Consider the following 26,280-nt stretch of genomic DNA (forward strand, 5'->3'; position numbering starts at 1 on the left):
GCTCTGTCCACCAAAGCAACCCTTAGAGGTTGTGCCTTCAGGAGGAGGAAACTGGCTTGGACACCGGAGATGACCTGAGGTTCCACTGCTAAGAGATGGCAGAAGCCAGCTCAGACCAAGGGCTCCTGCTGCTTCTCCCTTGCTGGAGCGCCAGCTTGAAGGGGGCAGCCATGCTTGATCCCTGTCGGCATACCCCACTATTGCCTGTTGGCCTGGTCCTAGGAAAGTCTGGGTGGGCACTACTGAGGGATGACCCTGGTGCCCCGCAGTTTTCCAGCTAGTGTGACCTGTAGGCTCAGAGTCTGGGAAACGAACCAGCATCCACACGGGGTGACGATGCTGCATCACTAGAACTAATGCCCAGTGCCCAGCTGATGCCCTAGAGCGGTGGGGACTGCTCACCAGGAACTGGCCCCCTGCCCCAGCAAGGAGCCCTCCAGTGGCCACTTGTGGGAACTGCAGCCTCCCCTGTGTCTCTTGCCCATGGTTGGTTGGTCATATGTTGTGAATCTCACCCCTGCCCACAGGAGACCTACCTGATGAAGCACATGTCCAAACACACGGTGGTGGAGCACCTGGTGAGCCACCACTCGCCCCAGAGGACGGAGTCCCCCGGCATTCCGGTGCGAATCTCCCTCATCTGAGCCGACCCAAGGCGCCGCCCCACCCTGCCCACTGGCAGACACAGACCCAGGCAGCACCAGGCCCCAACTTCCTCCAGGGGCCCTCCAGGAACAGCCGAGCTCTCTCATGACCTTCCTGACCTTCCAGAAAGCCTGGGCTGCAGAAGCCCTGCCCGGTCCAGCTCCGGGGGCGGCCAGGCCAACTGCAAGATTCTGGACTGTTTTGGTGGCATCCAAAGACGATCTCAGAGCACTTTGAACCTCTCTGTTGGGTTTCTTTTTGTTCCCCACCCTCCACTTGCTTCACTGTTTTGTTTTTTTTTTTTAAGTTTGTTTTGGAAATAACAAAAAATATTTATTGGCCAAGAAGTTGGTGCTGCTAAGACCGAGAAATTAAAAGAATCGGACAGATGGACACAGAGAACCAGAGGGCAACGTGGGACCTTCTCTTGCCACAGCCTCAGGTCTTGAGGGAAGGCTCAGGCCTGGGTTTCTGGACTGCAAAGGGGACCCTCAGGTGGGAGAGGACAGGAGGCAGCTGGAGTGAGCCACTCACCCCTGGCTGCCCCACTCACACCTCTCGAGCTATGCCCTGGGTATTACTGAGCAGAGGGATGTGGCAGCTCCCAACACTGCCCAGGCTTCAGGAGGCAAAATGAGAGAGGGGCCGGGAGATCTGCAGGACCAAAGGGTGCAGCGTTGGGCTGGGCTGGGCGCAGGCCCAGGGAAATGGGGTGAGGATGGGCTGGGTAAGACCCGGCCCTCCACTGCCCTGAAGACCACCCCAGTCTACCTCGGTGCTGGCCAGGAAACCTATTGGCTACCTCTCCCACCAACCCAGACTGTGGGCAGGGGGGTGGGGAGGGAATGGGCCTGGGCTTAGGACCACCCCCCTCCAGAATTTCCTCCAGATGGGGCAGTGCCCAGGGAGGGGTTATTTGTCTTCCCTGTTACGGAGGGGGAATCCCCAGTCCAGGCCCTAGGCCCCTCAGCAGGGAAGGGATCCTCGGGGAGGAGGGTCCCAGGAGCAGACCCTGCCCTCAACCCCCACAGACACACCCCAATCTGAAAGCCATGCGTGTCCGTGTATATAGGAACTATGTACAGAGCCCGGAGAAGCCCCCCTTCATCCCCCGGGGGAAAAAAAAAAAAACTAGACAGAAACTCATCTATATATTCTGTATCTGGAGTTCCGTTTTGAATATTAACTGTGTTATTTTTATACACTTTTTAAGCCTTAACTCGCCATTGATTTACCAGTTTAACGTTTCCTGGGTTTTTTTTTCCCCCCACGGGGTTCTCTGCCCCCTTGTTTGACTTGCGTCGTCTGATAACTCAGTATTGTAGCTTTTTGTCCGCATGTTACTACCCTGTAAATACGCTGTTATACATACTGTTAACACCCCATTTGCTTTTTTCTATGGGACCTCCAGGCCACCATATTTAGAACTAGTTACCTTATTAAAAAAGAGAAAACAGTCTGTTGGCTTCTCAGTCTGCATCTTGGTGGCAGGGAGGCAAGGGCAGGTGCCCCTCAGTGCTTCAGGAAACAAGTTTGCATTAGATTTAAGAAAGGGGTGGGGAGCAAAATAAAAATCGAATGTGGGGGAAGACACTAAACGGGGCAAGAAACAAAGGAATTCCAAACCCTCTGCTCTTTGTATTTCTCTGTTGTGAAGAATAAACTGTACCCGCACCCGGGCGGCGGTGGCGTGTGGCGTGCTCTGTGCGAGGGCAGGGCTGGGGGGCACCTTTCCATTGCTCCTCTCCCCTCCCCCGCCCCCCAGACTTGGGGAGGAAGGGACATGGCCCCTTACTGTGGGCTAGCCTCACCCCAGCTGCTGAGCCAAGTGCTTGGTGTTGGTTACCTTACAGCCCTCTGTATGTGTGTGGGGGGGGGGGCGGTCAGCAAACCAAGAGGGGTTTTTTGCTGAGGCTCAAGTTGCAATTAAGTGGCAGGAACACAAATTTCACCCATGTTGGTCTCATTCTGAGTGAAGCCTTTTAGGATGGATGGGGTCCACTGGTGAGGTTCACAGCTCCCACTCCCAGAGGGGCAGCCACATCCCGTTACCCTGCGTACTGTTGGGGGTCCATTATGAATGTCTGGACTTGTGGGAGCAATTCCAATGATTGAGGGAATGAAGAAGCCCCCTTTGCATACATCTTAGCCATGTGGGTCAGTGTTTTGATTGCCTGAGAGGGAAATGGAATTAATTCCCCCAAAGTTTACCAAGGCTGCCCCTCGGCTGGGCATCCTTAGACAGAAGTGACTCTACCAAGAGTCACCATGGAGCTCACCTTCAGGAATTCACCCTGAGCCCTCACAGGCCTTGGGTGTCAAGACTTGGCTCCAAGTGATAGAAAGCCCAATCCAAACACGGATTTATTGGGTTACATAACAGAACAGTGCGGGTGTGAGGCCAGCCTCAGGGCCCAGTGGTGTCTCCAGCTCTCCACATGGCTTTGTTCTCAGAGTCAGTTTCATCATCTGGCTCCTGTGGAGTCAACAGCTCCAGCCTCCAGGCTCGATTTCCAGCAGTCTTTCTCCCAGAAGCCCCAGGAAAAGTCTGACTGGGTCTTCCATAAAGGAGATGTGATTGGGACTGGTTTAGGTACCATCCCCGAACCAATCACTGTGACCAGAACGTTTGTACTTGATTGGCTGAGACCTAGAGCCCGTTTCTCTAAGTCTGGAGCAGAGGGTAAAACCTCAATCTGTAGTACATCTCCCCAAAAGGAAACCAGACGTGTTAACATCTGGAGGGGGAAATAGGTGTGGAGTTGCCAGGAACATGTTTTGGACAACTTCACAGGCCTCATCGTCTTCTCTGAAATCGACCTCCCGTGGCCTTCTGTGCTGTGAAGGGCAGCCATGTTTATATCACATGACCCGATCCCGGCCAAAACTGATTGGCCAGCGGTGGACACCTGACTCCGCTGCGGGAGCCTTAGACCAGAGCTACCCAGTGGCGCTGGTGGTGTGTACTGGCAATTATGGTTTATGAGAGTAGACTGGGCACACCTCTTCCCAACTCCACGTTCAGTGAATGTTGTACTTTGAAATCAGCCATGGTGGGATTCATACAACAGAAACTGGCAAAGGCTGCAAGGGGGCTTTCTTATTCCGGAAGAGTCAGTTGCTAAATGCTTACCAGCACACCACTGGCTCTCCAACCAGCTTCCCCAGTCCATGGTTGCGAGTAAGTCAGGAGATGGTGGACTCCTGAACCTAAAGACCGTGTGGTCCAGGGGTTTGGGATGTGTGTTTGGCCAGACACAAGCAGGACAGAGGCAGATAGAAGCAGACAGAGATGGAGGGAGTAGCCGGAGAGCTTGTGTCAGACTCAGTTCCTGACTTCCCGTCTCCATCCTCTGGCCAGGTTTTAATTTCCTGCTTGTTCTCACATCAGCGAGTTTAAGTTATGGTGTGACATGGAGCAAGTTACATATGTAACCACTCTGTACTCAATTTTCTCATATGTATGATAAGGGACATAATAGTAACCAATCTGTAGGGTGGATGTGAGGATTAAATGAATCCATATATGTCTAATGCCTAGAACTGTGCCTGGTACATAGTTAAGTACCAGTGAATTTAATCATGACTATTACTATTTGATGTGGCCTTGGTCAATCTAAGTCCCTTATGATCAGTGAAGCCTGACTAGACAGCTAATGATGATTGGCAATTTCAGGGGGTGGCACCTGAGCTGGCCTGGCAGGGTGCGGCAGCAGGGCCAGGTGAAAATTTGACATGTAGGAGCCACACTCCGAGGACTGGGAGTCTGCTTTTCACCTGCCCGCCTGGAAGCCCTCGGAAGCTTCCACTGCCTCTGAGGCCCCCAGCAGGTGCTGAGGACAGTGCTGATTGACAGTGACATGGATGGAGGTGGCTGCAGAAAGAGCTTAGCCCCGCCTTGTGATTCCTGCTGCTGCCCCAAGTGCCTCTAATGCCCCAAACCCCAGTGAGGGCTTCTGGGTAAGACAAAGGAGAGGGACACTCCCAAGAGGTCGTCTGTTCCACGGTGCAGCTTCCTTGACCCTTCCCTGTCCTCAGGAAGGTCTCCACCCACAGCACGAAGCTGCCGCAGCCTAGCACATGGCAACCCCTGCCTGTGCCATCATTTCCTCTTCAAGACAGGAAATGGCTGTTCTCTTGGCAGAGCCTTTGCACTGTGAACTTGCTGGAGAAGGGGAAAGGAAGGAGAGGGAGAAGGCAAATTACGTTTCCTGGAGCACCACAACAACCTCCACAAGGAGGGTGATCGACATCCCCACTTGACATATGAGAAAACTGAGACTCAGCAAAGGTAAGGGACTTGTCCACAGTCACGCACAGAGTGAGAAGAGGAAGAGACTCCCTCCTCCCCGCACCCAGCCAGATCTTCCTAGCTCGTGCTCAGGTCTCTCATGGCCCACGGGTGGTGAAGGTCGGTGGGGGTGGCCCTCAGTGAATATTACAGGGTAAGGTGGTGGACAAGTGCCCACCAGAGGAAGGGATGTTCCAGTTCAAAGTCATCAAGCGATAACCTGTTCTTAGGCACACCTAGCCTGTTCTTGTCTCTCATCCAGAATCCAAATGGCCTTCTGGGTTTTGCTAATCTAGTTTGGGGTGGGAGGCACTGGGGGACTTCAAACTGTTTTTGAGAGGGGAGAGATCTCTTAAGTCATACCATGAATAAGTGGAATTTGCTTGTAGAGATGATCAGATTGTGAAAACCATCAGGGGTGATTTATCCCGGAACTGCAGTCCTTTGGAGGAACAGTGGAGGCTGTTAAAAATGCAAGGTCTTTGAGAACACTATGTAAAGGATTCAGGGGACCTGGGGTGAAATCCCACCCTCCCAGGGCCTCAGTTTTCCCAACTGCTGCCTTCCCTGTCTCCTTGGCACTGTGACCACCGTTTCTGGAGGGCCTGATGATTTCACCTCCTGTTCAGAGCCTGTGTTTCTCCCCCACTGAGGATGAAGACTCTGGATAGCGGTCCTGGGTAAGGAATCTTACCCGTCAGATAGCCCTATTGGCCCTGCATCAAGGAAATGCCCTTTTTGCGGACAGTCCAGGAGAGAGGGCCATAAAGACACTTGGAATAATTTTATTACAATATTACTTAAATATGTACAAACTGTGCTTGAGGGCAGGGGAGGTGGAAGGGCAAAGCCAAGAACTCAGATGCCACCACGTTTCTCCTGCAGCGGAAGCTTTCTCCTTTTGGCCCAGAAGCTATTGTCTTTTCAGAGCGAGAGCCAGGGCTGGCTGTGCAGCTGCTGCCCAGACTGACTCACAGATTCTCTGTGTCCTCAGGCAGCTTTGTTCCCTTTTCGTGTCTCAGTCTCCTTATCAAAAAGGGGGTTGGGGATGGCGGTGGGTGACGGGCTAAAAGAGCTCTCCTGGAGGCATCAGCCGAATCCAGTAAGGTCAAAGGTGAAAGGTGTAGAGGCAGCCTGGCCAAGGCGCTACTGCCCCGTCGATGCTGCTGTCGTCATCCGTCCCTGTAGAAAGTGGGGGAAAGGAGATCTTTCCCTCCCAGCGAGAAACTCCTCAAAGGCCACGGTCCTCCTCCCACCGCCACGATCCCACGGCCACGCCCCTGGCCGAAGCGGGCAGGGCTGTTTGCGTCCAAGCTCTCGCCGCCCTCCGGGGCGCCCGCACGGCTTCCGGGACCCCCTTCCTGGCCCGGCGGGGCCTAGTCGCGCAGCACGGCGTACTCCTTGGGCGCCCAGAGCAGGCGCGGTCGGCGGATCTCGGCCCGGCGGCCGATCTCGGGGCTCCAGCAGAACTCGGGCGACAGCACCTTGGCGGGCTTGTGCAGCCAGAAGAACTTGTTGAGGTGGCTCTCGTCGTGCCAGCGCGCCTCCAGGCCGCGCTCGCGGTCCCGCCGCAGGCCCCGCACGCAGTGCGCCGTCAGTCCGCGCAGCGCCGCCACGCTGCCCCCGAACACCGCCGCGTGGTAGTAGAAGTCGCCGTCGCCCGGCGCCAGCGCGGCGGCGGAGCGCGCGTCGCGCTCGTAGGGCAGCAGCCGCCGCGGCCAGTGGTAGTGCCAGGCGTGCAGCTGCGCCACCGACTCGGCCAGCACTTCGGGCCCGAAGGCGCCGCGGAAGTGCTGGTCCACGTCCATGCAGAGCACGAAGTGCGCCTCGCGGCCCAGCTGCCCGCCCAGCGCCTCGTGCAGCGTGTGCATACGCTGCATGGACACGTCTTGCCAGCGCCGCTCGCGGGCCACGCGCACCACGCGCAGCCGGCGGCCGGGCGCCAGCGCCACGCGGGGCACGGCGGCCGGGCGCTCGGTGAACACGTAGTACACCACGCGCTGGCCCAGCATGAAGTGCCGCTCGGCCGTCTCCAGGAAGCGCGCCAGGTACTTCTCCAGGTACCTGCCGGACGGGCGGGGCGGGTCAGGCTGAGTGCGGCGCCCACCGGGATCCCGCTCCCGGCGCCGGCCCCCGCTCCACTCCGCAGTCCTCCAACCGCAGCTTTCCCGGCGGGCACAGATGAGTGCAGACTGCTCGCCTCTCCTGCCCAGAGGGGCCCTGGGTTCCTTCCCTTGAACGTGGGCTCCCACTACCTGCCTGGATCAACAGGGTGTCGCGGCACAGAGGCTGTTCTGGCCCTTTGGTCGACTGGGGGCGTTAGCCCTTGCCTCGTTAGGGCTCCGAGCCTTTGCTTACGAAGTCAGAGCCTTGATGCCGCAGGGACCTGAGGGAGCCCAGCTAGCTGCGCAGAAGCCTGCGTGGAGACAGTGCCCCACCGGTGTTCAGCAGTTGGCCATCCCAGGGGAGGCTCAGACCCTGGGGAGCAGCAAAGAGCCCTTCCTACGGAGCCCTGTGGGAATTCCTGCCCACAGAATCAGGAGCTATAATAACAGCTGTTTTCAGTCCCTTACACAGATAACCAGGATGGTCCCTGTGTGGGGAAGGAACGGTCCTGCCCTCTTCCTGGGAGTCTGGGACAAGAGGTGCTGTCTTTGACTCCTTCACTTGAGGATCTTGTGGCCCACGGGGTTCCCCAGCCCTACATCACATGCACACCTGTTCTACTCCCTGGCTGGACAGCATGGCACCCCTCCCCAGGCCTTACCTGCCTACAGCAAAGACAGTCAGACCAATGGTGAGGTTCTGCTGTAGAGCCTTTTGCTGGGCTGCAGCTGGGTCGAAGGTGCCATCCCAAATAATGGGGGCCCCCCAGGAGGTACAGGTCAGGACATCAGGCCGGGCCCTGGCCAGGGTAGGGATGGAGAGATAGGTCCATTCGTCCACCCATTTGGTGCACGTTCACTGGGTGCAGTGACCCCAGCCCTGGGGACCCACAAATGGTTGTGTCCCAGCCCCTGTCCCTAGAGATCCCTAGCCTAGATCCGATAGGGAGGATCGGGAGATGTGTGACCTGATGGGGCCACCGGAAGGAGTACCCGGTCCCGCTGGGGTGAGGGATGTGAGGAGGGCAGGGCCACTGGGCCAGAGCTCTGGAGGGTGTGTGGGCGTTGGCTCCTTACCAGGGATTCAGGAGACCCGTGAAGTTGTCTCTCAGCAGGGCCTTTCTGGCAGAAGGGCAGACGCCCATGGGGATGAGGGCTTCCAGATGCCTGTGGGGTGGGGGCGGCAGTGAGGGAGGGGCATGACAGCCCAGCTCAGGGCCCCTCCACTTTGCTCTTTGTAAGGAGGGAGAGCCCACAAGGCCAAATGTGCAGCCAAGACAGGCACCACCCCCACCCGCACTTGGAAGGAGCCTCTTTAACCCTGACCCTGCAGGTTCCCACACTGAGCACTGGGAGAGAGGGGTTGTACCTGACTATGGGGAGCCCATACTGGAGCAGCCCTAGGAGGCCCAGCGCAAGGAGGATCAGCCAACAGAAGATTCTCTTCCAGGTCCTGGGTGGTGGGGAAGGGCATTAGCAACTCATTTATATACACGCATACACCTGAGAAATGTTTATCTAATTTTAATGTTTCATGTTTACTTTTGAATACAGATCTACCCTATTCGCATGGCACAGACATTCAGAGGTACAAAAGAGTATACACAGTGCAGTCTTTCCTGGTCCCAGCCACTCAGCCGCTCTGCGTGGAGGCAAGCCAGTACCACTCTTTTCTTGGGCCTCCTTCCAGAAGTGGTCTGTGCGTGTACAGGCAAATATAAACGTGGTAGTACAGCAGATAGGCTGTTCTGCTTCTCGCACTTTCCACTACCTCCACCGACCATTGTCTTTGAGGTTTTTCCCTCTCGGTATCCTAAGGGCTTCCTGACCCTTTTCCCCAGCTTCCTGATAGGCTGTTGATTGCATAAAGCCAAGCACTTCGAGCAAGGCCTCACACATAGTGCCAGCTCGGTACACTCTGGCTATGCTCTTACTCTTCTTCTTCCGGAGCGGACCTCCACGATGCCCTGGACATCCTCCCAACTCCACTCGCTGCCCTACAAGTCCTTCCAGAGTCTGGCTCCCCCAGTCTCTTTCAAGAAGCCTGCCTGGTCAGACGCTCCTGCCTCCTGACCGCCTCTGCTACCCCTCTTTGCTTTTCATCAGCAGGTGTCTCTAGTAGGTAGCTCGGGAGAGGCGTCTCGAGGTGGCGGTGATGTGTGCGTGCCTGCATCCACCTGCCCACCAACTCAGCACATGGCCCCTCCTTCTGCTTGGTTGGCCAAGCCAGAAACCTGGCTGCTCCCCACTCCTCCCTCTCCCTCACCCTCATCTGCTGTCAGTCCCCAGGTTGGGTTGACTTGGCCTCCTTGACGACCTCCCCAAACCTGCGCTCAGCTCCTGCTGTGCCCCCAGCACCCCCCAGTGACTCTGCCTGCACGCCTGTCCCTGGGGTCATTGGGACACAAATTTCTCTGCTCCCAGCCACTCCCCACACGGCCCCCAAAGCCATTCTGGAAAATGCCCGCCTGCCTTAACAGTGTTCCTATCACACGACCAGTCTTCCAAGAAGAAATGCATCCAGGAGGCAAATAAGTGCGGAAATGTTCACCCTCACTAGTAACCAAAGACATACAAATTAGAACAGGCTGGCATGTTTTACCTATGAAATGAGCTTTTTTTTTTTAAGGATTTCATTTATTTATTTGAGAGAGAGTGTGTGAGAGAGAGAATGAGCATAAGAAGTGGGAGGGTCAGAGGGAGAAGCAGACTCCCTGCCGAGCAGGGAGCCCGATATGGGACTTGATCCCGGGACTCCAGGATCATGACCCGAGCCGAAGGCAGCCGTTTAACCAACTGAGCCATCCAGGTGTCCCTAAAATGAGCTTTTTAGAAAGAAAGAAAAAGAGCAGCACTGCAGGGATACAGCGAGATAGATGCTTTCACACTGCCAGCGGGGGTGAAGGCTGCTAGGTCTTTTGTGGGGAGCTCCTTAGCTCTGGGAATTGAATCCCCTTTTATCCAATCTCCCCAACTTCTGGGAACCTGTTCAGTATGGAAAAAGTTGGTGCATGAAGATGTTCATGAGTTTCTGCTTATTCCAGCATTCACTCTGTATTTACTAGGCACAAGCTCAGAATCAAGCACTTGCTAGGTCAAAGCTTCTGAGCTGAGCGAGGCACAGATCTTGTCTTCAGGGAATGGAGTCAGGAGGATGTGGGTAGTCAGGAAGAGAGGGAAGGGGTCAGATGACAGATGGTGAAGAGATGAACACAGCACAGTGAAGGCTGCAATTAGTAATAATACAAGATGCTCTGAGGGCAAATTGGAGGGTGGCAACTGAGCCTTGAAAAATGGGGAGGAAGTCAGGGAGGCTTCCTGGAAGAGGTGGCCTCTCTCAAGAAGGCAGCAGAGCGGGGAGGGAGGCCTATGAGAAGAAAACGAACAATGTACAAAAGTGAGAGATGAGAGGAAGCTTGGGGTTTGCACCACGCTGCGGGCCATTCTGCAGGGTGCAGTGCAGGGAGGAGTGGGGAGAGGTGAGGTGGGAGGTAAGCCAAGGCGAGATCACACCCCAACTTGCATTCCACGCAGAGGGGTATCATCTTGAGAACCCCTGGGAGCCCTGAAAGATACTTTCCCCAGGGAGTGGTGCAGTCAGATTTTTATCCGCAGCTGGGCTGTTGAGCCCGGACGCTGGGGGTGCGGGAGCAGGGCTGGAGGCCGGAGGGTTGGCTCCAAGCCATTGTCAGCCCTCGGGGCTAATGGCGATGTGAGCCCGGGTGTTGGTTGTGGGGGTGGGTGGAGGAGTCAGTGGTGAAGGGCTGTCAAGGCAGTGGGCTGGGCAGGACTTGGTCATGGTTCCAGGGCCAGGGGCCTGAGTGTCCCGTGGGGTGGGGAGAGGAGTGAGCCGAGGTGCAGTGGTGGAGGCAGGGGGCCTGGGCAGTTCCCAGAAATGCAACTGGAAAGAGGGAGGAGAACAGGAACCAAAGGGGCGGAGGGGCAGGGTTCTGTGGAGGACCGTGTGTTTCTTTTAGGAGAGGCACTTGGACTTGGCTGGATCCCCACTCGAGGCCCCATGGAGAAGGCCTTGCGTGGGCTGCTGCACAGGCCCCAGCAGTCAGCCCACGGACTGACTAAATCACCCTTTACTGGCAACTCTGTGGTCACATGGAAAAATGCTTACCCAGGAAGCTTCGAGGCCGGGGGGGGGGGGGGGGGGAAGCAGGTTCTAAACTTATTGGGCAGTATGATTATAATTTAGCAGGAATTAAAATATGCACCAGAAAATAAGACTAAAAAAAGGAAAACTTAAAAGTGTCTAGGCAGTAAGTTACAGTAGGGTTTTGTTTTCCTTTATTTTTCCCTTCCAGTTGTTTGTAATGTGCTTATATTGCTTTTTTAATGAAGGAAAAATACAGAGTTAGCCATTTAGAAAAACAACCACCACAACAAAGCTGTGTTAAGGCTTCCTGCTGTGTGCAAGACCGAGTCTGCCCTCTTAGCCCTGTCCAGGGAAGCCTTCAGAGCCTGGCTCTCTCACTGTCCCACGTGAAGTGCTCTCACCTGACTTGGCTTTCCCACCTCTAGAAATGGAGACTCACAGCGGGCAGACCAAGGACAGTCTTGTAGCTGTGTTGGAAAAAGCAAATGGATGTCGGCAACCCCAGTGCTGATCAGCAGGGAACTGGATGTTGAGTTAGGCACATCTATACCACGGAAAGACACGCAACCCCTAAAAGGATGAGGTGGAGGTAGGTATGTGTACTCTCTGGAAAAGAGGTCCTGATGTAGTAAATGGAAAAGGGAACAACAGTATATACAGAGGCTGATCCCACTTCTGGGAGGGGAAAGCCCCCACACCTGAGAACCCAGGCAGTTATAGACGTGCAGATCTGTAGTCTTTTATAAACATGTAGGGAAAGATCTAGGTCAGCACTGTCCAGTAGAAGAACAATGTCGGGGTGCCTGGGTGGCTCAGTCAGTTGGGCATCTGCCTTTGGCTCAGGTCATGATCTGATCCCAGGTCCTGGGATCAAGCCAGCCCTACAATGGGCTCTCTGCTCAGCAGGGAATCTGCTTCTCGCTCTCCCCCTCTGTGTGCTCTCTTTCTCTCAAATGAATAAATAAAATCTTAAAAGAAAAAAAGGAGAATGTGAGCCACATGTATGAATTGAAATTTTCTAGTAGTCACATAAAAAATGTGAAACAGCTGAAATGAATTTTAATAATATTTTAATTTAACCCAATATATCTAAAATATCATTTGAACCTATAATCGATACAAAATTGTGAAGATGTTTTATATTCTTGTTTTGTTCTAAGTCTAAATACCAAATTCAGTGTGTTTTTTAGATTTGTAGCACATTTCAGTTGGAATCAGCCACATTTACGGTGCTTGGGAGCCACACAGCGCTGGTGGCTGCCGTACAGGATGGCATTCAGAAAATGGACCAGTTAGTGGGGGGCTGAGAGTGGAGGGAGGAGGGAATTTCTACTTAATATACGTCTATCACGTTCTACCGTACAATGAGCGGGTGTTCCTTTTGTTGTTGTTAAAGGAGCAATGGGGCCCAAATGGAGTCACTCCTGCTGAGCCCCCCATCAGCAAACCAAACCAATTAGCACCTAACTGCAGTTTCAACTTGTCCCAGAAATATACCTTTAACCAGTCATCTGGAATTCCCTGGTCAGCCCTAGTGAGATTCTCCGCCTTCCCCTAGAGAAAAGTGACCCTGCTTGGACAGTCCATCTTTGCTAGAAGCTTCCTTTCCCCCATCCCCTCCTGCTATAAAAGATTTCCATTTTGTATAGCTCCTCAGAGTTCTGTCTGTTGAGATGAGATGCTGCCCGATTTATGAATCATTAAAGAAAAGCCGGGGCGCCTGGGTGGCTCAGTGGTTAAATCCTCTGCCTTCGGCTCAGGTCATGATCTCAGGGTCCTGGGATCGAGTCCCGCATCGGGCTCTCTTCTCGGCAGGGAGCCTGCCTCCTCCTCCTCTCTCTCTCTGCCTGCCTCTCTGCCTACTTGTGATCTGTCTGTCAAATAAATTTAAAAAAATTCTAAAAGAAAAAAAGAAAGCCAATTTGATCTTCAAATGTACTCAGCTGAATTTTTTTTTTTTTTAACAGATTGGGTGGCACCGACAGGATCAAAGGAGACTTCTGGTGGCTTTGAGGACAATGAGAAACACAGGCATGGTATCCGTGAGCCTTTTGAATTTTCTTTCTCTGTGTTTCTGAGGGAGGGCCTTAGGTAAGTTCCTCTTGGTTTTGAGCTCCACTGTCTTTCCTAATGTCAAACTCCTGATCTCACTGACTTTCTGGTCTGGGGCTGGTCAGCTTGAGCGAGCACAGGGTTCCACCCAGAACCCAAGCCCCAAGCCCTCAGCTTAGTCTGCAATCCCCCCCGCCCCCAACTTGATTGGAACTCCCAGCACTTTGGTTCTGTCTCCAGATTCCACACTGGGGCCTGCTGGTGGTAGCTGCTGGTCCCCGATCTTTTGGGCTTGTGATTCAGGCCTTCCCCCAGTTCCCACTTCCATGCTGGGAATCGCTGGTGGTGCACACGAGGCCTTCTGTCCACCACTGCAGATGACTGCTGGTGTCCACAGGCCCACTTCTGTGGTCACTTGGTTTCTGTTAACACATATGTAAGGTAGAGGCTACCGCTAGTGGGAGTCGTAGAAGCCAGAAAGCTCCAAAACTTGGTGGGCATGGGTCGAGCATTTAAAAACTGTTACAGCACTTGCCACCTAACCTCAAAACTCATGTGTTAGGTTAGGCTGAGTTACTAGGTCTCCTGCCAGCCTTAAGAAAATTTCTGTGCAATGAGGAACAGTTTAAAACATCTTGTAATACCCAGTCCAGCAGCACGTCCCTTTCAAGTATTAGTTTGGTTCTGAGAGACTCAAAGGCTTTATTATTATGAGACAATAATAATGATAAGGGGATCCTTAAATTCCAGAGTCAAGCGTGCCATCTTCCAGCACACTGACTTATTTTATGTCTAAGAACTACAGTACTAAAAGATTGATATCTATGAAATGGCACAATTTTACTAAAGCAGCCTAGAACTACAGTTGCCATTATGGAGAACATTCCATTTAGACAAGATCACTCATGTAAGAAGTGCACTTAAAGACAAGGGTTCCCATGGTTCCCAAGGGCACCTGAGAGGCTCAGTTGGTTAAGCGGCCAACTCTTGATTTCTACTCAGTTCATGATCTCGGGGTTGTGGAATCAAGCTCCGTGTTGGGCAACATGCTCAGCTTATCTGCTTAAGGTTCATTCTCTCTCTCCCCCCTCCCCACTACCCACTCTCGCTCTTTCTCAAATAAATCTGAAAAAAAAGTGTTGGGGGGGGAGGTTTCCCAAATCAAACCAACTGAATGGGATAGATACCGATTTTATTTTATTTTTTAAAAAGATTTTATTTATTTATTTGACAGAGATCACAAGTAGGCAGTGAGGCAGGCAGAGAGAGAGAGGGAAGCAGGCTCCCCGCTGAACAGAGAGCCCGATGCGGGGCTTCATCCCAGGACCCTGAGATCATGACCTGAGCCGAAGGCAGAGGCTTTAACCCACTGAGTCATCCAGGCGCCCCTAGGATACCTATTTTAACTGGTATACAGAAGCTTCCCAAAGGCTTCAAGATTCCAGAATAGCTTCATTAAAAAAAAATTTTTTTATTACAAAAGGCCAGTGAAAATTTAGATACAAGATCATAAAAGTCTACTAAGCCATTTGTCTTCTAGCTGTAAGGGCTGCAAGGCCAGAGACTTAAAAGAGCTCTTGGGTCTCCCACGCTGCACCTTCCAGGGCCCATCGTTAAAACACTGGCTCAGGGACTGATGTCTCAGTTGTAATCAGTGGAGAAGCTGGAAAAGACATTGTCCTCAAAGGCCCTGTACAAAATTTCCAATATCAATTTGAATGTCCTTTATCTACCCCTAAAGGTGGGCCCCCTTACTGGCCCCTCCCAGAGTTCACAGGTCTCCAAGGGATTCTCCCATACTGCTACCAGCAATTCCTTTAAGCAGGAAAGGGGAAACTAAAGTTAAAATTAATTTTAACAACTGGCAAATTCTGGTGGATGCTGGAACTACACCTTCTAAACCTCACTTGCGGGATACACAGGGTGGCTCAGTTGGTTAAGCATCCAACTCTTGATCTCAGCTCAGGTCTTGACCTCAGGGTTGTGAGTTCAAGCCCTGTGTTGGGCTCCATACTGAGCATGGAGCCTACTTCAAAAAACAAACCTCACTCCAGGGGCCTGCAAGTGGGATCCTGGGAAAGAATGGAAGAAGGCAGCTAAAGATGAGAATATTCTTACTAGAGCCAGCTCTCCCGGATCTCTTAGTACCTGGTAGAAAGAGAAAAGTTAAGTTTTCACGTTGTCCCTTCCTTTCTAAATCCAGGCCGCTGGTTATTATCTCTGGGAATGGCTCTAGATCTTGTGAAGATAATAACTTTTGTACCCTTGTTGAGGATACTTCTTGGGTTCTTGGGGTTGTTGTGTGTGGGGCTTGATCCCAGGACCCTGGGATCATGACCTGAGCCACTGGCAAATGCTTAACTAACTGAGCCACCCAGGTGCCCCAATATTTGAAAGGATTTAATAGTCTGTGGTCATAAATTTGGCCAAATTGGAAGCCGATATTCAGAGCCAGATGACTTTTTTTAAAGATCTCCTTTCTTAAGCTAATGTACTGGGGGGAAAGAGAATCTTTTCAGCATAGGTGGATGGTCATGTCAGTCCTTGGATGTCTTCCAGGCTACAACTCAATTCTCTGAGGAGTTAGAAGTAGCTATCCTGGGGCACCTGGGTGGCTCAGTAGGTTAAAGCCTCTGCCTTTGGCTCAGGTCATGATCCCAGGGTCCTGGGATCAAGCCTCGCATTGGGTTCTGCTCAGCAGGGAGCCTGCTTCCTCCTCTCTCTCTCTGCCTGCCTCTCTGCCTACTTGTGATCTCTGTCAAATAAATAAATAAAATCTTAAAAACAAAAAACAAAAAACAAGTAGCTATCCTTAGCCCACAAATCTTTCCAAGACCAGAAATTGCAGCTCCAGAAACAAGTCAAAGTCTACCCATTCTAGGGGCACCTGACTTGCTTAGTTGGTAGAGCATGGGACTTGATCTCCAGGTCCCAAGTTCAAGCCCCACACTGGGCATAGCATTTACTGAAAAATAAAATAAAACGGGCACCTGGCTGGCTCAGTTGGTAGAGCACGTGACTCTTGATCTCTTGATCTCTGGTAGTGAGCCCCACATTGGGTGTAGCGATTATTTAAAAAAATCAAATCAAAACGCACCCTTTAACAATTAAACTCGCTCCTATTTGTCTCAGAAGGCCTGTGAGTACTGTAAAAATTCTGGCTTTAGGGAACACGTGTCCTTCCTGGAGGAGTTTGCTTTCTCTCCCTGTGCCTTTGAGATGTAAATGCTCTACCTGATCCTCACCAGGGACTGTATTTCGGTTTAGGCCATCTCCTTGAAATGCAAACCTCAGGAAGTACCCTTGACCCTGAACAGGGTGTTAGGGGCCCTGATTCCCGGCCTGGCTGTAAAAATCTACATATAATTTTTGACTCTCCCCAAACTTAACTACTAATAGCCTACTAGTGACCAGAAGCCTTACTGATATATGTATGTTATATGTATGATATATGTATGTTGTATGTATTAGATATTGTATTCTTACAATAAAGTAAGCTAGAGAAAAGAAAATGTTATTAAAAAATTGTAAGAGATATATTTACAGTATTGTACTGTGCTTACTGAAAAAAAAAATCCATCCATTATAAGTGGACCCTTGTGGTTCAAAGCCATGTTGTTCAAGGGTCAACTGTAATTCTTAACAGAAGTGGGGAGAAAAGGAGGAAAGAGGCCTGTAAAATATAGAAACTGCTATGGACATTCCCTTGCCCCAAATCTAGTCCACAGCTTCTATTAGATTACTTGTCAAGGACAAATCCTAATCTTTAGTGTCTTCTCCATGAAGACGAATAAAAAGCTGCAGCCATCTGAGCAGGTAAGCTTAACTTGTTCCAACTCTCCCCTTATAACCTAGTGAGTTTTACATTACCATACTGGTTTCACGGCTAAAATTTTTTTTTTTAATTTTTTATTTTTTTTGAGCGAAAGAGAAAGAATCTTGAGCGGACTCCACGCCCAGCACGGAGCCCAACCCAGGGCTCCATCTCATGACCCTGAGATTGTGACCTGAGCTGAAATCAAGGGTTGGACGCCTAGCCGACTGAGCCACCCAGGTGCCCCTTGTAGCTAAAATTAAGAAGAAAAAAAAAAAAAAGCTATAAGGTCTCTGCATCCGTCTATATGATCAAAATGTTTAGATAGGTGTATTTTCTATTACAAACCATACTGACCACATTAATTTGTACAAGAGCTCGACTTAACTGGCTTTAAAAAAAAGTAAGCACTTACATGAAGTAAGTATTCCTGAAATTCTCAGAAATATAATAGAAAATAACCCAAATACTTTTCAGCTTCATGTGATCTGGGAACATATTCAGTATTAAAGCTAGTTTAAGTTTGGTTTAATTAAATATGTTTTTAGAGTTATCAGCATTAAATACCAAACAGGCATACAACTTTTATTCTACTTGGGTTTCACTAATAAGCTTATATCTCAGTTACAAAAATTTGTCAGCCAGAAAAATAACTTAGGATGATAACCAACTTTGATGTCTGTAATGATGTTTTTGTGGGTAATCTAACTGTTAGACTAAATCATTTAAACAGATATAAATGGGATAAGAATTTCTAGGTGAACTTTTCAGCAAATAGTTCCAAAAAAATTTTTTTTTAGATTTTTTTATTTATTTGTCAGAGAGAGAGAGAGAGCGTGCACAAGCAGGGGGAACAGCAGAGGAAGAAGCGGGTTCCCTGCAGAGCAAGGAGCCTGATGCGGGGCTTGATCCCAGGTCTCTGGGGTCATGACCTGAGCCAAAGGTAGATACTTAACCGACTGAGCCACCCAGGCTTCCCAATTTCCAAAATCTTTTGACTCCTCAACATTTTAAAGTTTTGCTAAGGTAAGTGATGAGTTAAGTCAAACTCACTGAATATCTAGACCATCTCAAAACAAAATAATGTGTGCCACATTGGAAAATTTACTATGAAGAACATAATACTTTTAGGAATTTGAAACATATTCATAAGACTGCCAGTAACAGCCCATTCACAATTGTTTAAAGCTACGAGAAATAATACAGTTCTCTGTACGAAACGAAAGCAGCATGTGCATTTTCAGGAAGAGAAGGTATGAGGAGTGGAAATGCATTTTTGTTGAGGGAAAAGAAAGTAATTTTGTCCTACAAGTAAGGCTGGTTATTTGGAATGGGAAAAACAGGACGAGATCTAACTGTAAAAAACAAGGTGGCAGATGGTGTGTACAAAAGGAATCTTGGGAAAAGGATTTTATGTGTGGTCAAGATAGCTAAGATTGGAATGGATATATGTTTTAAAAAATGAATTAATGAATGTTAATCCCCAAAGTGCACAGGTACAAAATGAAAATTGGTTTCCTCTCTGTTAAAAGGATGGAGTTTTCTAAGCCTATAGGTCTGAAGCTGATAAGAGATCGTACAGGTTTTCTTTACCAAGTGATCTGCCTGGAAACGAAAGATTCTGTCCTCTTAAAATAATTTCCCGTGTCTCATATCAGATCTCTGTTTACTTAAGAAAACCCAGACTTCTCTATAAGGAAAGCTTGGGGCTTGTTTTTGTTTCAGGACTCCTTAACTCTCGGTAAATCTCTGCAGACCTTGTAATCGTCATTATGGTTAAGCAAATAACCAAGTTATGCTTCACAACGACCTATGATCTTATTTGATCAAGTTTTTAAAAACCTCTTTATATCTTCGGGGGTGCCTGGGTGGCTCAGTTGGTTAAATGTCTGACTGTTTCGGCTCAGGTCATGACCTCAGGGTCCTGAGACTGAACTCCACATCGGGCTCTGTGCTCAGCATGGAGTCTGCTTACAAATCTCTCTCCCTCAGCCCCTCCCCCTCTAAAAAGAAACCACCAAAAAGCCCCCCAAACCCTTTGATATCTTTTACAAATTCTGTGTCCCCCTTTCCCCATAACATAATTCTAAAAGAAGTCTTTTTTTTTAAAGATTTTATTTATTTGACAGAGATCACAAGTAGGCAGAGAGGCAGGCAGAGAGAGAAAGGGAAGCAGGCTTCCAGCTGAGCAGAGAGCCCGATGTGGGGAGCCGAAGGCAGAGGCTTTAACCCACTGAGCCACCCAGGCGCCCTTAAAGAAGTCTTTTTAACCTGGAAGTAACTTTGAGGTTTCCATAGGATCCTTGGAAAATCTGCAAAAGAACTGTTCTCTCTCCTTATAGAAAGAGAGATGCCAAACTCATCAGGCTTATTTGATACATTAAATTATACAGGAACCATTGTCAAATAAGTAACAGGAAACCTTCCTTATGTTGTATTTGTGTAGGTAGGTAAGTGCTCCAGAAACTAGGGTGCCTGGGTGGCTCAGTCAGTTAAACATCTGCCTCTGGCTCAGATCATGATCCCAGGCTCCTGGGATGGAGTGCCACATTGGGCTCTCTGCTCAGCAGGGCGCCTATTTCTCCCTCTACCTCTGCTGCTCTACCTACTTGTGCTCTCTCTGTCTGGCAAATAAATAAATAAAATCTTAAAAAAAAAAGATAGAAATTACGTGGAATTCTTGGAAATCTGGTATGTCCTCGTATAATGTTATCAGTCATAATCCTGGTTATTATTTTAAAATGTTGTATGTTATAGAAATAGTCAAATTTCCTTGTTAATTCTGTTTGACCACAGCCATAAAAAAAAAAAAGATTTTTATTTATTTATTTGACACAGAGAGAGAGATCACAAGTAGGCCGAGGGTGGGGGGGAAGTAGTCTCCCCACTGAGCAAAGAGCCCAAAGTGGGGCTCAATCCCAGGACCCTGAGATCACGACCTGAGCTAAAGGCAGAGGCTTAACCCACTGAGCCACCCTGGCGCCCCTGTCCACAGCCACTTTTAAGTCTTTTGTCATTTACAGATGGTTCAGTTTTACTGTGATGCTTTTGCAAACACGTTTCAGCTTTAAGGAGATTCAGTAAAGGTTTCTAATAACTTTAAGACCATAAAACTGAAATGAGTAAAAAATTTCAGAATAGGGAAACTGGATTCAAACAGAATATGTATTAATGACATGGGACAGAATAAACAAGGAGTATGATTATTTTTTTATGACTTTTTATCTGAAACATTGCTGGTTCCTTAATGTTTTGTTTTTCCATATTTAAGGAAACCTTTTCTCTTCAACTGTATGATTTGCAGCAATTCAGTAAAGTATACTTTTGTAGACAAAGATGAAACATGTACTTTTTTCTCCTACCTGATCCCCTCCCGAATTCAGAAACTGTTGAGTGTTCTTTTCATGGCTCTATAGTTAGTTATTTGCCTAAGTTCTATGAGAATCTGTTCTCGTAATAAGACACAATTGGAAGCATTGGTTATATTACCAAGGTTTTGACTGATAGGAATTCACCTGAACTATAGGTATATCAGGTAAAATTTAATGGTGAGTCTTTGGCTTGGCTTCCTGCCTGAGAGACTTTTAAAAGTTCAATCTGAGATCCCTTATGATCTCAGATTGGGTGGCACCTGGGTGGCTCAGTTGTTAGGCGTCTGCCTTCAGCTCAGGTCATGATCGCAGGGTCCTGGGATCGAGCCCCCCATCGGGCTCCATGCTCAGCAGGAAGCTTGCTTCTCCCTCTCCCACCTGCCCTTGCTTGAGTTCCCTCTTTCAGTGTCTGTCTCTCTCTCCGTCAAATAAATAAGGAAAATCTTTAAAAAAAAGAAAAAGAAAAAGAAAAATTTTGGCAAAGCAGTCTTAAGACAGGCTTGAATGGTCAACCACTATTCTTACTGCACCTACAGAAATAATCAGGTCAACTTAATGCAAACAGATTAGTTTAACTGTGATTATATTTAGCAAATAGGGGTAATTGTAGAGGGAAAAATTGTGTTTGCTCTTTGTAGATCCTAGATTCTGATCCTGTTTATTGTCTTTGACATCTTGTTAAATGCCTGTAAACAGAATTAGGTCCTCAATTCTTCTACTTTCTTCAAATATCTGACTATGACTTTCCAAGCGAATGTTTCCAAGTTTCTCCTGCCCTTCTGACTTGGGAGTCACCGCGCCCAGAGAGGGCCCTGAATCTCCTTGGAAGGGATTATACCAGGTCCTCTTCACTATCCTGATGGCAGCCAAACTTCAGGGACTTGAACCTTGGGTACACAGCTCACAGCTAAAGAGGGCTCCACCTGGCCGCTGGGCCTGCACAGATGCTGGGGACCCTCTGAATCACATGGATAAGGAAAAGTAGCCGACATCCAGGCAGACTGCTCCCACCTGAGGCACCAGATCAAGACTCCTTACTTTCAGGAAAAAACCCTTCTTTTCTTTCCTCCCTTTATTCTAGCATTGGTCTGGAAAGATGACACCTTCATCTGTATCTCCTGGGCCATTGTTAAAGGGAGGTAACCTTTCAGACTTTGGGATTTGTTTTTAAAGACAAATGTTTTAAAGACATGGTCTGGCCATGAAGGCAGAATCCATTCATAATGCCACCTTCGTGGAAGTGGACTGTGCTCCCACAGGGTCTGTCTTTGTGGCAGCTTTCATCCCCTTTGGGCCTTTGAATGCCTACAGGGGCAATGCACCCTCTCTAAGAAGGTTAGCTAACAGTGCCCCTAACTGTCACAAGCAAACCCAGACACCCCATTGGTCAGCTCCCCTACATTTACATCATCAAGTTAGAAAGGACCTACCGGGCGGCTTTTGTGATTCAGGATTTCCTTCCTTTGGCAGGTCCCTAACTCCCTGGTTAGGAGTGAATACAAATGAGGCTGTGATCAGGTCATTCTCCTTAACGCTTGAAAGTGTGGCAAAAATCCAGGGCTGGAGCACTAGCTGCAAAGTGAAAATCCTTAGACTCTCTGGCCAGAGTTGTTTTCGTTTCTAAGTTTTTATTCATTTATTTGCCAGAGAGTGAGAAAGAATAGAGCAAGAGAGGAAGCATGGGGGGTGGCGGGGGTAGAGACAGAGGCAGAAGCAGACTCTCCGCTGAGCAAGGAACCCAATGTGGGGCTCCACCCCAGGACCCTGGGATCACGACCTGAGCCCAAGGCAGATGTTCTATCAACTGAGCCACCCAGGCGCCCCTTGGGAGCTGTTTCTGATAATAGGGCAGTCTTTGATGAACTTTGAGCTGAGCACAGAGTCAGGGCTGTGCCCAGCACCTCCCGCTGCCCCGGGATGAACACTTCTGGGGAAGCCGAAACTCACTTCCGGAAGGGCACCAAGTGAGCCATTTGGCTTAAAAAGGGAACCCCTTCCTTGGGGTCTTTCTTTGCCTTACTTGATTTTGATGGATTTGGGTCTTGGGGCCCATGGCTCCTGAGTGCGCTCTAAACAGAGAGAAGTGTCCCGCTGATGACAATCACAGTAGTAATCCTGGGGCACTGTCCTCTCTCAGAAGCTTTACATGCACGTTCGGAGGCCTGACCCCCAAGCAAATGATCTCCCTGAGACCGGGGCATTAAGAAGGGAATGGGGTGAACGTCTAACTTAAACAGTGTGAGCCTGATGTCATGACCTGTGAGTATCACGCAGAGCAGCAGCAAGCAGCGGGAGAGCTTCGCAGGGACGGCTGGGAAGGGCACCCACGCCTTACGGTTTCATCTTCATTAAACCGAGAATCCGATCAAAAGGAGGGAACTGTTATAAAAGAAACAGCGGACCCCAAATGGAGCCACAGACACTCAGCCCCCGTCAGCCAGCCAACATTCAGGATCTAACGTAACTTCAGTTCCAATTTCTCACAGGAAGCTATCTTTTAACCTGGTCAGCCCTAGCGAAGTCGTCTGCCTGACAGACCCCGAGCCTTCCCCCAGAGGAAAATGACCCTGCTTGAAATAGTCCATTCTCTGCTAGAAGCTTCCTTCCCCCATCCCCTCCTGCCAATAAAAGCCTTCCATTTTGTAAGGCTCCTCAGAGCTCCTTTCTGTCTGCTGAGATGAGATGCTGCCCGGTTCATGAATCATTAAAGAAGCCAATTGGATCTTCAGATTTCCTCAGTGGAATTTTTTTTGAATGTTGTCTAACGGAAGAAAATAGTGTCCGTTTCTTCACACTCTCTTGTCCAGCTTTACCACCTCGTGTTCTAGTCACCCTGAGGGCTGCCTCTCCTTCTCTGGCTCACTTCACCTCCGGCGTTCCTACAACCCCCTCCTCATGTTCCATAATTTGCTCAAAGAACAGGTCACATGACTCAGGGGGGCACTTTACTCGCATTTCCTGGTTTATTTATGAACAACCTGATGAAGGGCTACATAGAGGGACGTCCAGAATGGTCTAGAGCTTGGGAGCGTCTGTCCCCTCGCAGTTGGAAGACACCACCCCCGGAGCATTTGGACCCCTTCATGAACCCAGAAACTTTCTAAACACTGCTGTTCAGGGGTTTTTATGACCCAGTGTTCAGCCCCACCTTCCCTCCCTTCAAGGTGAGGGTGAGGCCGAAAGTTCCAAGCCTCTAATGCCTGGGTCTCTCTGGCGACTAGGCCCATCCTGAGGCTATGGAGGGGCCTACCTTAAGTCACCTTATTAGCATAAACTCAGCTGTGACGTGGTGACATGGCTTATTAGAAGAGCAAAACACGTTCCAGTCACTCAGGAAATGCCAGGGTTGAAGGACTCCCTTCTGGGCCGGGAGCACAGGGAAAAGACCAAAGTCGTCTTAAACCACACCCTCGATCAGAGTTCCCTCCCGGACCTGGCGAGGGTCCGAATCACTGTTGGGGCCTCTGGTGGGACTGTTCTGGGCATCATGGGTCCAGTGACAGAAGACACTTGGGGGGACTGATGCCACCTGCTCTCTCTACTTGGGTGTCTCCCAGGGTGCCTCAGATTTAATGGCCAAAAAGGGAACTCTCGATTTTCCTCAGAACCCTGCTTTCCATTCATGTCTCCTCCATCTTGGTAAATGACATCATGACGTCCTGTGTTCTCTGTGACTGGTCCCAGTTACCTGAGTGGGGCCCCTTCCCCTCCCCTCACAGCTGTCAGTTACCAAGTCCTCTGGCTTCTGCCTCCTTGCCAGAGCCCCAAGCTCCCTTGTCCCCACCCCACAGAGCCATTCCCGCCTCATTGCTTCTCATTTGGATTCCTGTGTCTGACTTGCCTTTGTGTGTTCCCCACCTCTGTGGTGTTTGCTCTTATTTTCCTACCAACCACCACGAAGTTCCAGAGGATACTTCCAACACCCAGCCAGCCTCCTTGTGATGCCTTCCTCGATGCCCCCACCAACACCTGCCACCAGGTGCCTCTCGGACCTGGGCAGGCCTCTCCTCCAGCACATGCCCAGCTACACTCTGTACCTCTGCCCCACCAGCCTGTGGGCGCCTGTTTTCTTGGACTTCGTATTCTTGGTGCCAAACCTGAGAGCCTGCCTGGTGGCTGGTGGTAGTGATGACTGTTTAGCAAAGGAATAAAGCAACGAATGGTTTTCTCATTCTCTTTCCCAGCTTTCTTAAGACTCCCAGTCTTTCTTAAGACTGTGTGCTTCCGTGTTAAGTCTACACTCTTTACAAACAATCCCGGATGTTGTTTAGGAGGCAGACTCTCTGCCTGCTGAGTGTTTTCTGTCCCTATCTCATGGAGGGTCTGCCCCCAGGCCCTTGAAGGAGATGCCGTTGACTGTCTCCATCTTATGAGGAAACTGAGGCTCAGAAGCGTTCAAAGCACTTGCTCAGGCTCACCCAGCTGGTTAAGCCACGGAGCTGAGGTTTGAACCGAGGTCTGATTCCAATGCCAAACACAGCTTCTGAGGCTCCTTAAGACCAGGCTCCGCTTAGCCCTGAGGCTCATCTCACAGGGGTCTCTGGCTGTGTTGTTATTCCCCCAAGTCACCTCACGTTCCTGCTGGTGTCCCCTGCAGAATACTTTCTCTCCCCTCCTGTGCTTGCACCTCACCGGCCGCTGCAGTACTACCCCCAGAACAGACCCCCAGAGGGCAAAGTCGGCTACTGGGACAGGAAAAGACTGGAATCAATCTCTCTCGGCCCCCAGGTGTTGAACTTTTAGCCAGACCCTTCCCAACCTGGGTGGGGAATGCTGATGCTTATCTTGGGCGCTGGGCCTCGGCCAGGGCAGCCAGGCGGAGCGGGCCCCAACTGGCCCAGGTGAGGGCTCAGAGGGTGCCCGGATCTAGGCCTGTGGTAGGCACCTGCCAGCTCCCACTGCCCCCTCCCAGGCCCCGGCTCAGCAGCCCTTAGTGCATAGGGGCCTCTGCTTGGCCCATAGTCCCAACATACCTTGCTCAGCTGTTTTCAGAGGCACCCCCTTCACCCCACCTCTCCCACCTGCACAAGGTGGTCCCTCAAGCCTGCCCCATGCTCTGCCCCCTACAGCCTCCTGGCTTTCAAGGAGGGGCTGAAGATCAACCATTAGTTCTTAAGTGGGAACAAGTTTCAATCGTGGACGGTCAGTCCCAATAGGACCAGAGAGAGCGCTTGGCTATGGTGAGGGACACAGCCCTAGGTCTTCTTCTTTTCACTCACCAAGGGGGGTTGGAGTTAAGGAAAGCAAGAGGAGCTACCCAGCTCTCCTGACAAGATCCACAAGATCTCTCATGATGTACCCCCCGCCACCACACCCTGCCTCATGGACTGTCTCGACCCCTTGAGCAAGGTCCTCTTTCAGAGTCCCCTTCTCCCAGGAGCACCATGGTTCAGCTGGTACTCAGCAAGCCGGCTTTTGTGTCTCTCCCTTCACTGTTCTGGCCACCAGGCTGGACTCCTCTCAGGTCCGCTGTCCTGCCCCATCTTCCCCCACACACTGGCAGTATCTCCAACTCACCTGAGTCTCTCCCTGAGAGCCATGTTCGAGAAGCTGGGAAGATAGCTGGCTAAGAAGAACCCTCGAGCTCGGAGCCAGGGTAGAAACGACCAGTTCCTGGTGACTGGGACAAAGCAGCTCCAAGCCAGCTGTCAGAAACCACACCCACAGGAGCGGGCAGAGAGAACTGCCTGGAGAGGGACTCCCTTGGGGGGGCGGTGCCTGCTGGAGGAAGCTGGCCCCAGGATGGGGTGAGGGCCTGGAGCCCCTTTGGCGCCAATCACCTGGAAGAAGGTGGATCTGAGTAAGGCCAGCGCTGGTTGGCCTGAGGCTCTGAGCTATTTTGTATTGACTTCTCTTACCTGCCCGAGGGTCCCTATCTTGGAGGGTCAGTGTCTTGG

General features: G+C 50.4%; 2 protein-coding genes and 1 pseudogene across 7 annotated transcripts in view; 2 read left to right on the forward strand and 1 right to left on the reverse strand.

Annotated features, from left to right (window-relative positions):
- Nucleotides 1–2,324, forward strand: part of ZNF362 (zinc finger protein 362) — a 38,941-nt gene extending 36,617 nt beyond the window's left edge. For 5 of the 6 annotated variants that reach the window (XM_032877143.1, XM_032877146.1, XM_032877145.1 and 2 more), the window contains one exon: nucleotides 528–2,319. In XM_032877143.1, coding sequence (XP_032733034.1) covers nucleotides 528–644 — 117 coding nt within the window. In that variant the 3' untranslated portion in view covers nucleotides 645–2,319. Of the gene's footprint in view, nucleotides 1–527 lie in introns of all 6 variants that reach the window. The other variant, XM_032877142.1, reaches the window with a different exon arrangement.
- On the forward strand, nucleotides 1,257–2,325 carry LOC116879168 (annotated as a pseudogene).
- A 3,795-nt stretch (nucleotides 2,326–6,120) lies between these two features.
- Nucleotides 6,121–26,029, reverse strand: A3GALT2 (alpha 1,3-galactosyltransferase 2). The gene is made up of 5 exons (XM_032877154.1): nucleotides 25,901–26,029; nucleotides 8,411–8,494; nucleotides 8,119–8,208; nucleotides 7,704–7,841; nucleotides 6,121–7,000 (listed from the first exon to the last, which is right to left on the reverse strand). The coding sequence occupies exons 1-5, from the start codon at nucleotides 25,921–25,923 to the stop codon at nucleotides 6,313–6,315; spliced, it is 1,023 nt and encodes a 340-aa protein (XP_032733045.1). The 5' UTR covers nucleotides 25,924–26,029; the 3' UTR covers nucleotides 6,121–6,312.
- Between the last annotated feature and the right edge of the window lie 251 nt (nucleotides 26,030–26,280).

Source organism: Lontra canadensis, unplaced genomic scaffold, assembly GCF_010015895.1.
Source record: "Lontra canadensis isolate GAN:19392208 unplaced genomic scaffold, GSC_riverotter_1.0 scaffold60, whole genome shotgun sequence".
Classification (NCBI taxonomy): Eukaryota; Metazoa; Chordata; class Mammalia; order Carnivora; family Mustelidae; genus Lontra; species Lontra canadensis.

Excerpts from the sequence above, each read along its gene's own strand:
- A3GALT2 (XM_032877154.1), bottom strand. The coding sequence starts at position 25,923 with ATGGCTCTCAGGGAGAGACTCAG. Across the intron at positions 8,495-25,900 it reads GCTCTCAGGGAGAGACTCAG|GACCTGGAAGAGAATCTTCT; the intron begins GTGAGTTGGAGA and ends CCCACCACCCAG. Across the intron at positions 7,001-7,703 it reads ACTGTCTTTGCTGTAGGCAG|GTACCTGGAGAAGTACCTGG; the intron begins GTAAGGCCTGGG and ends CCCGTCCGGCAG.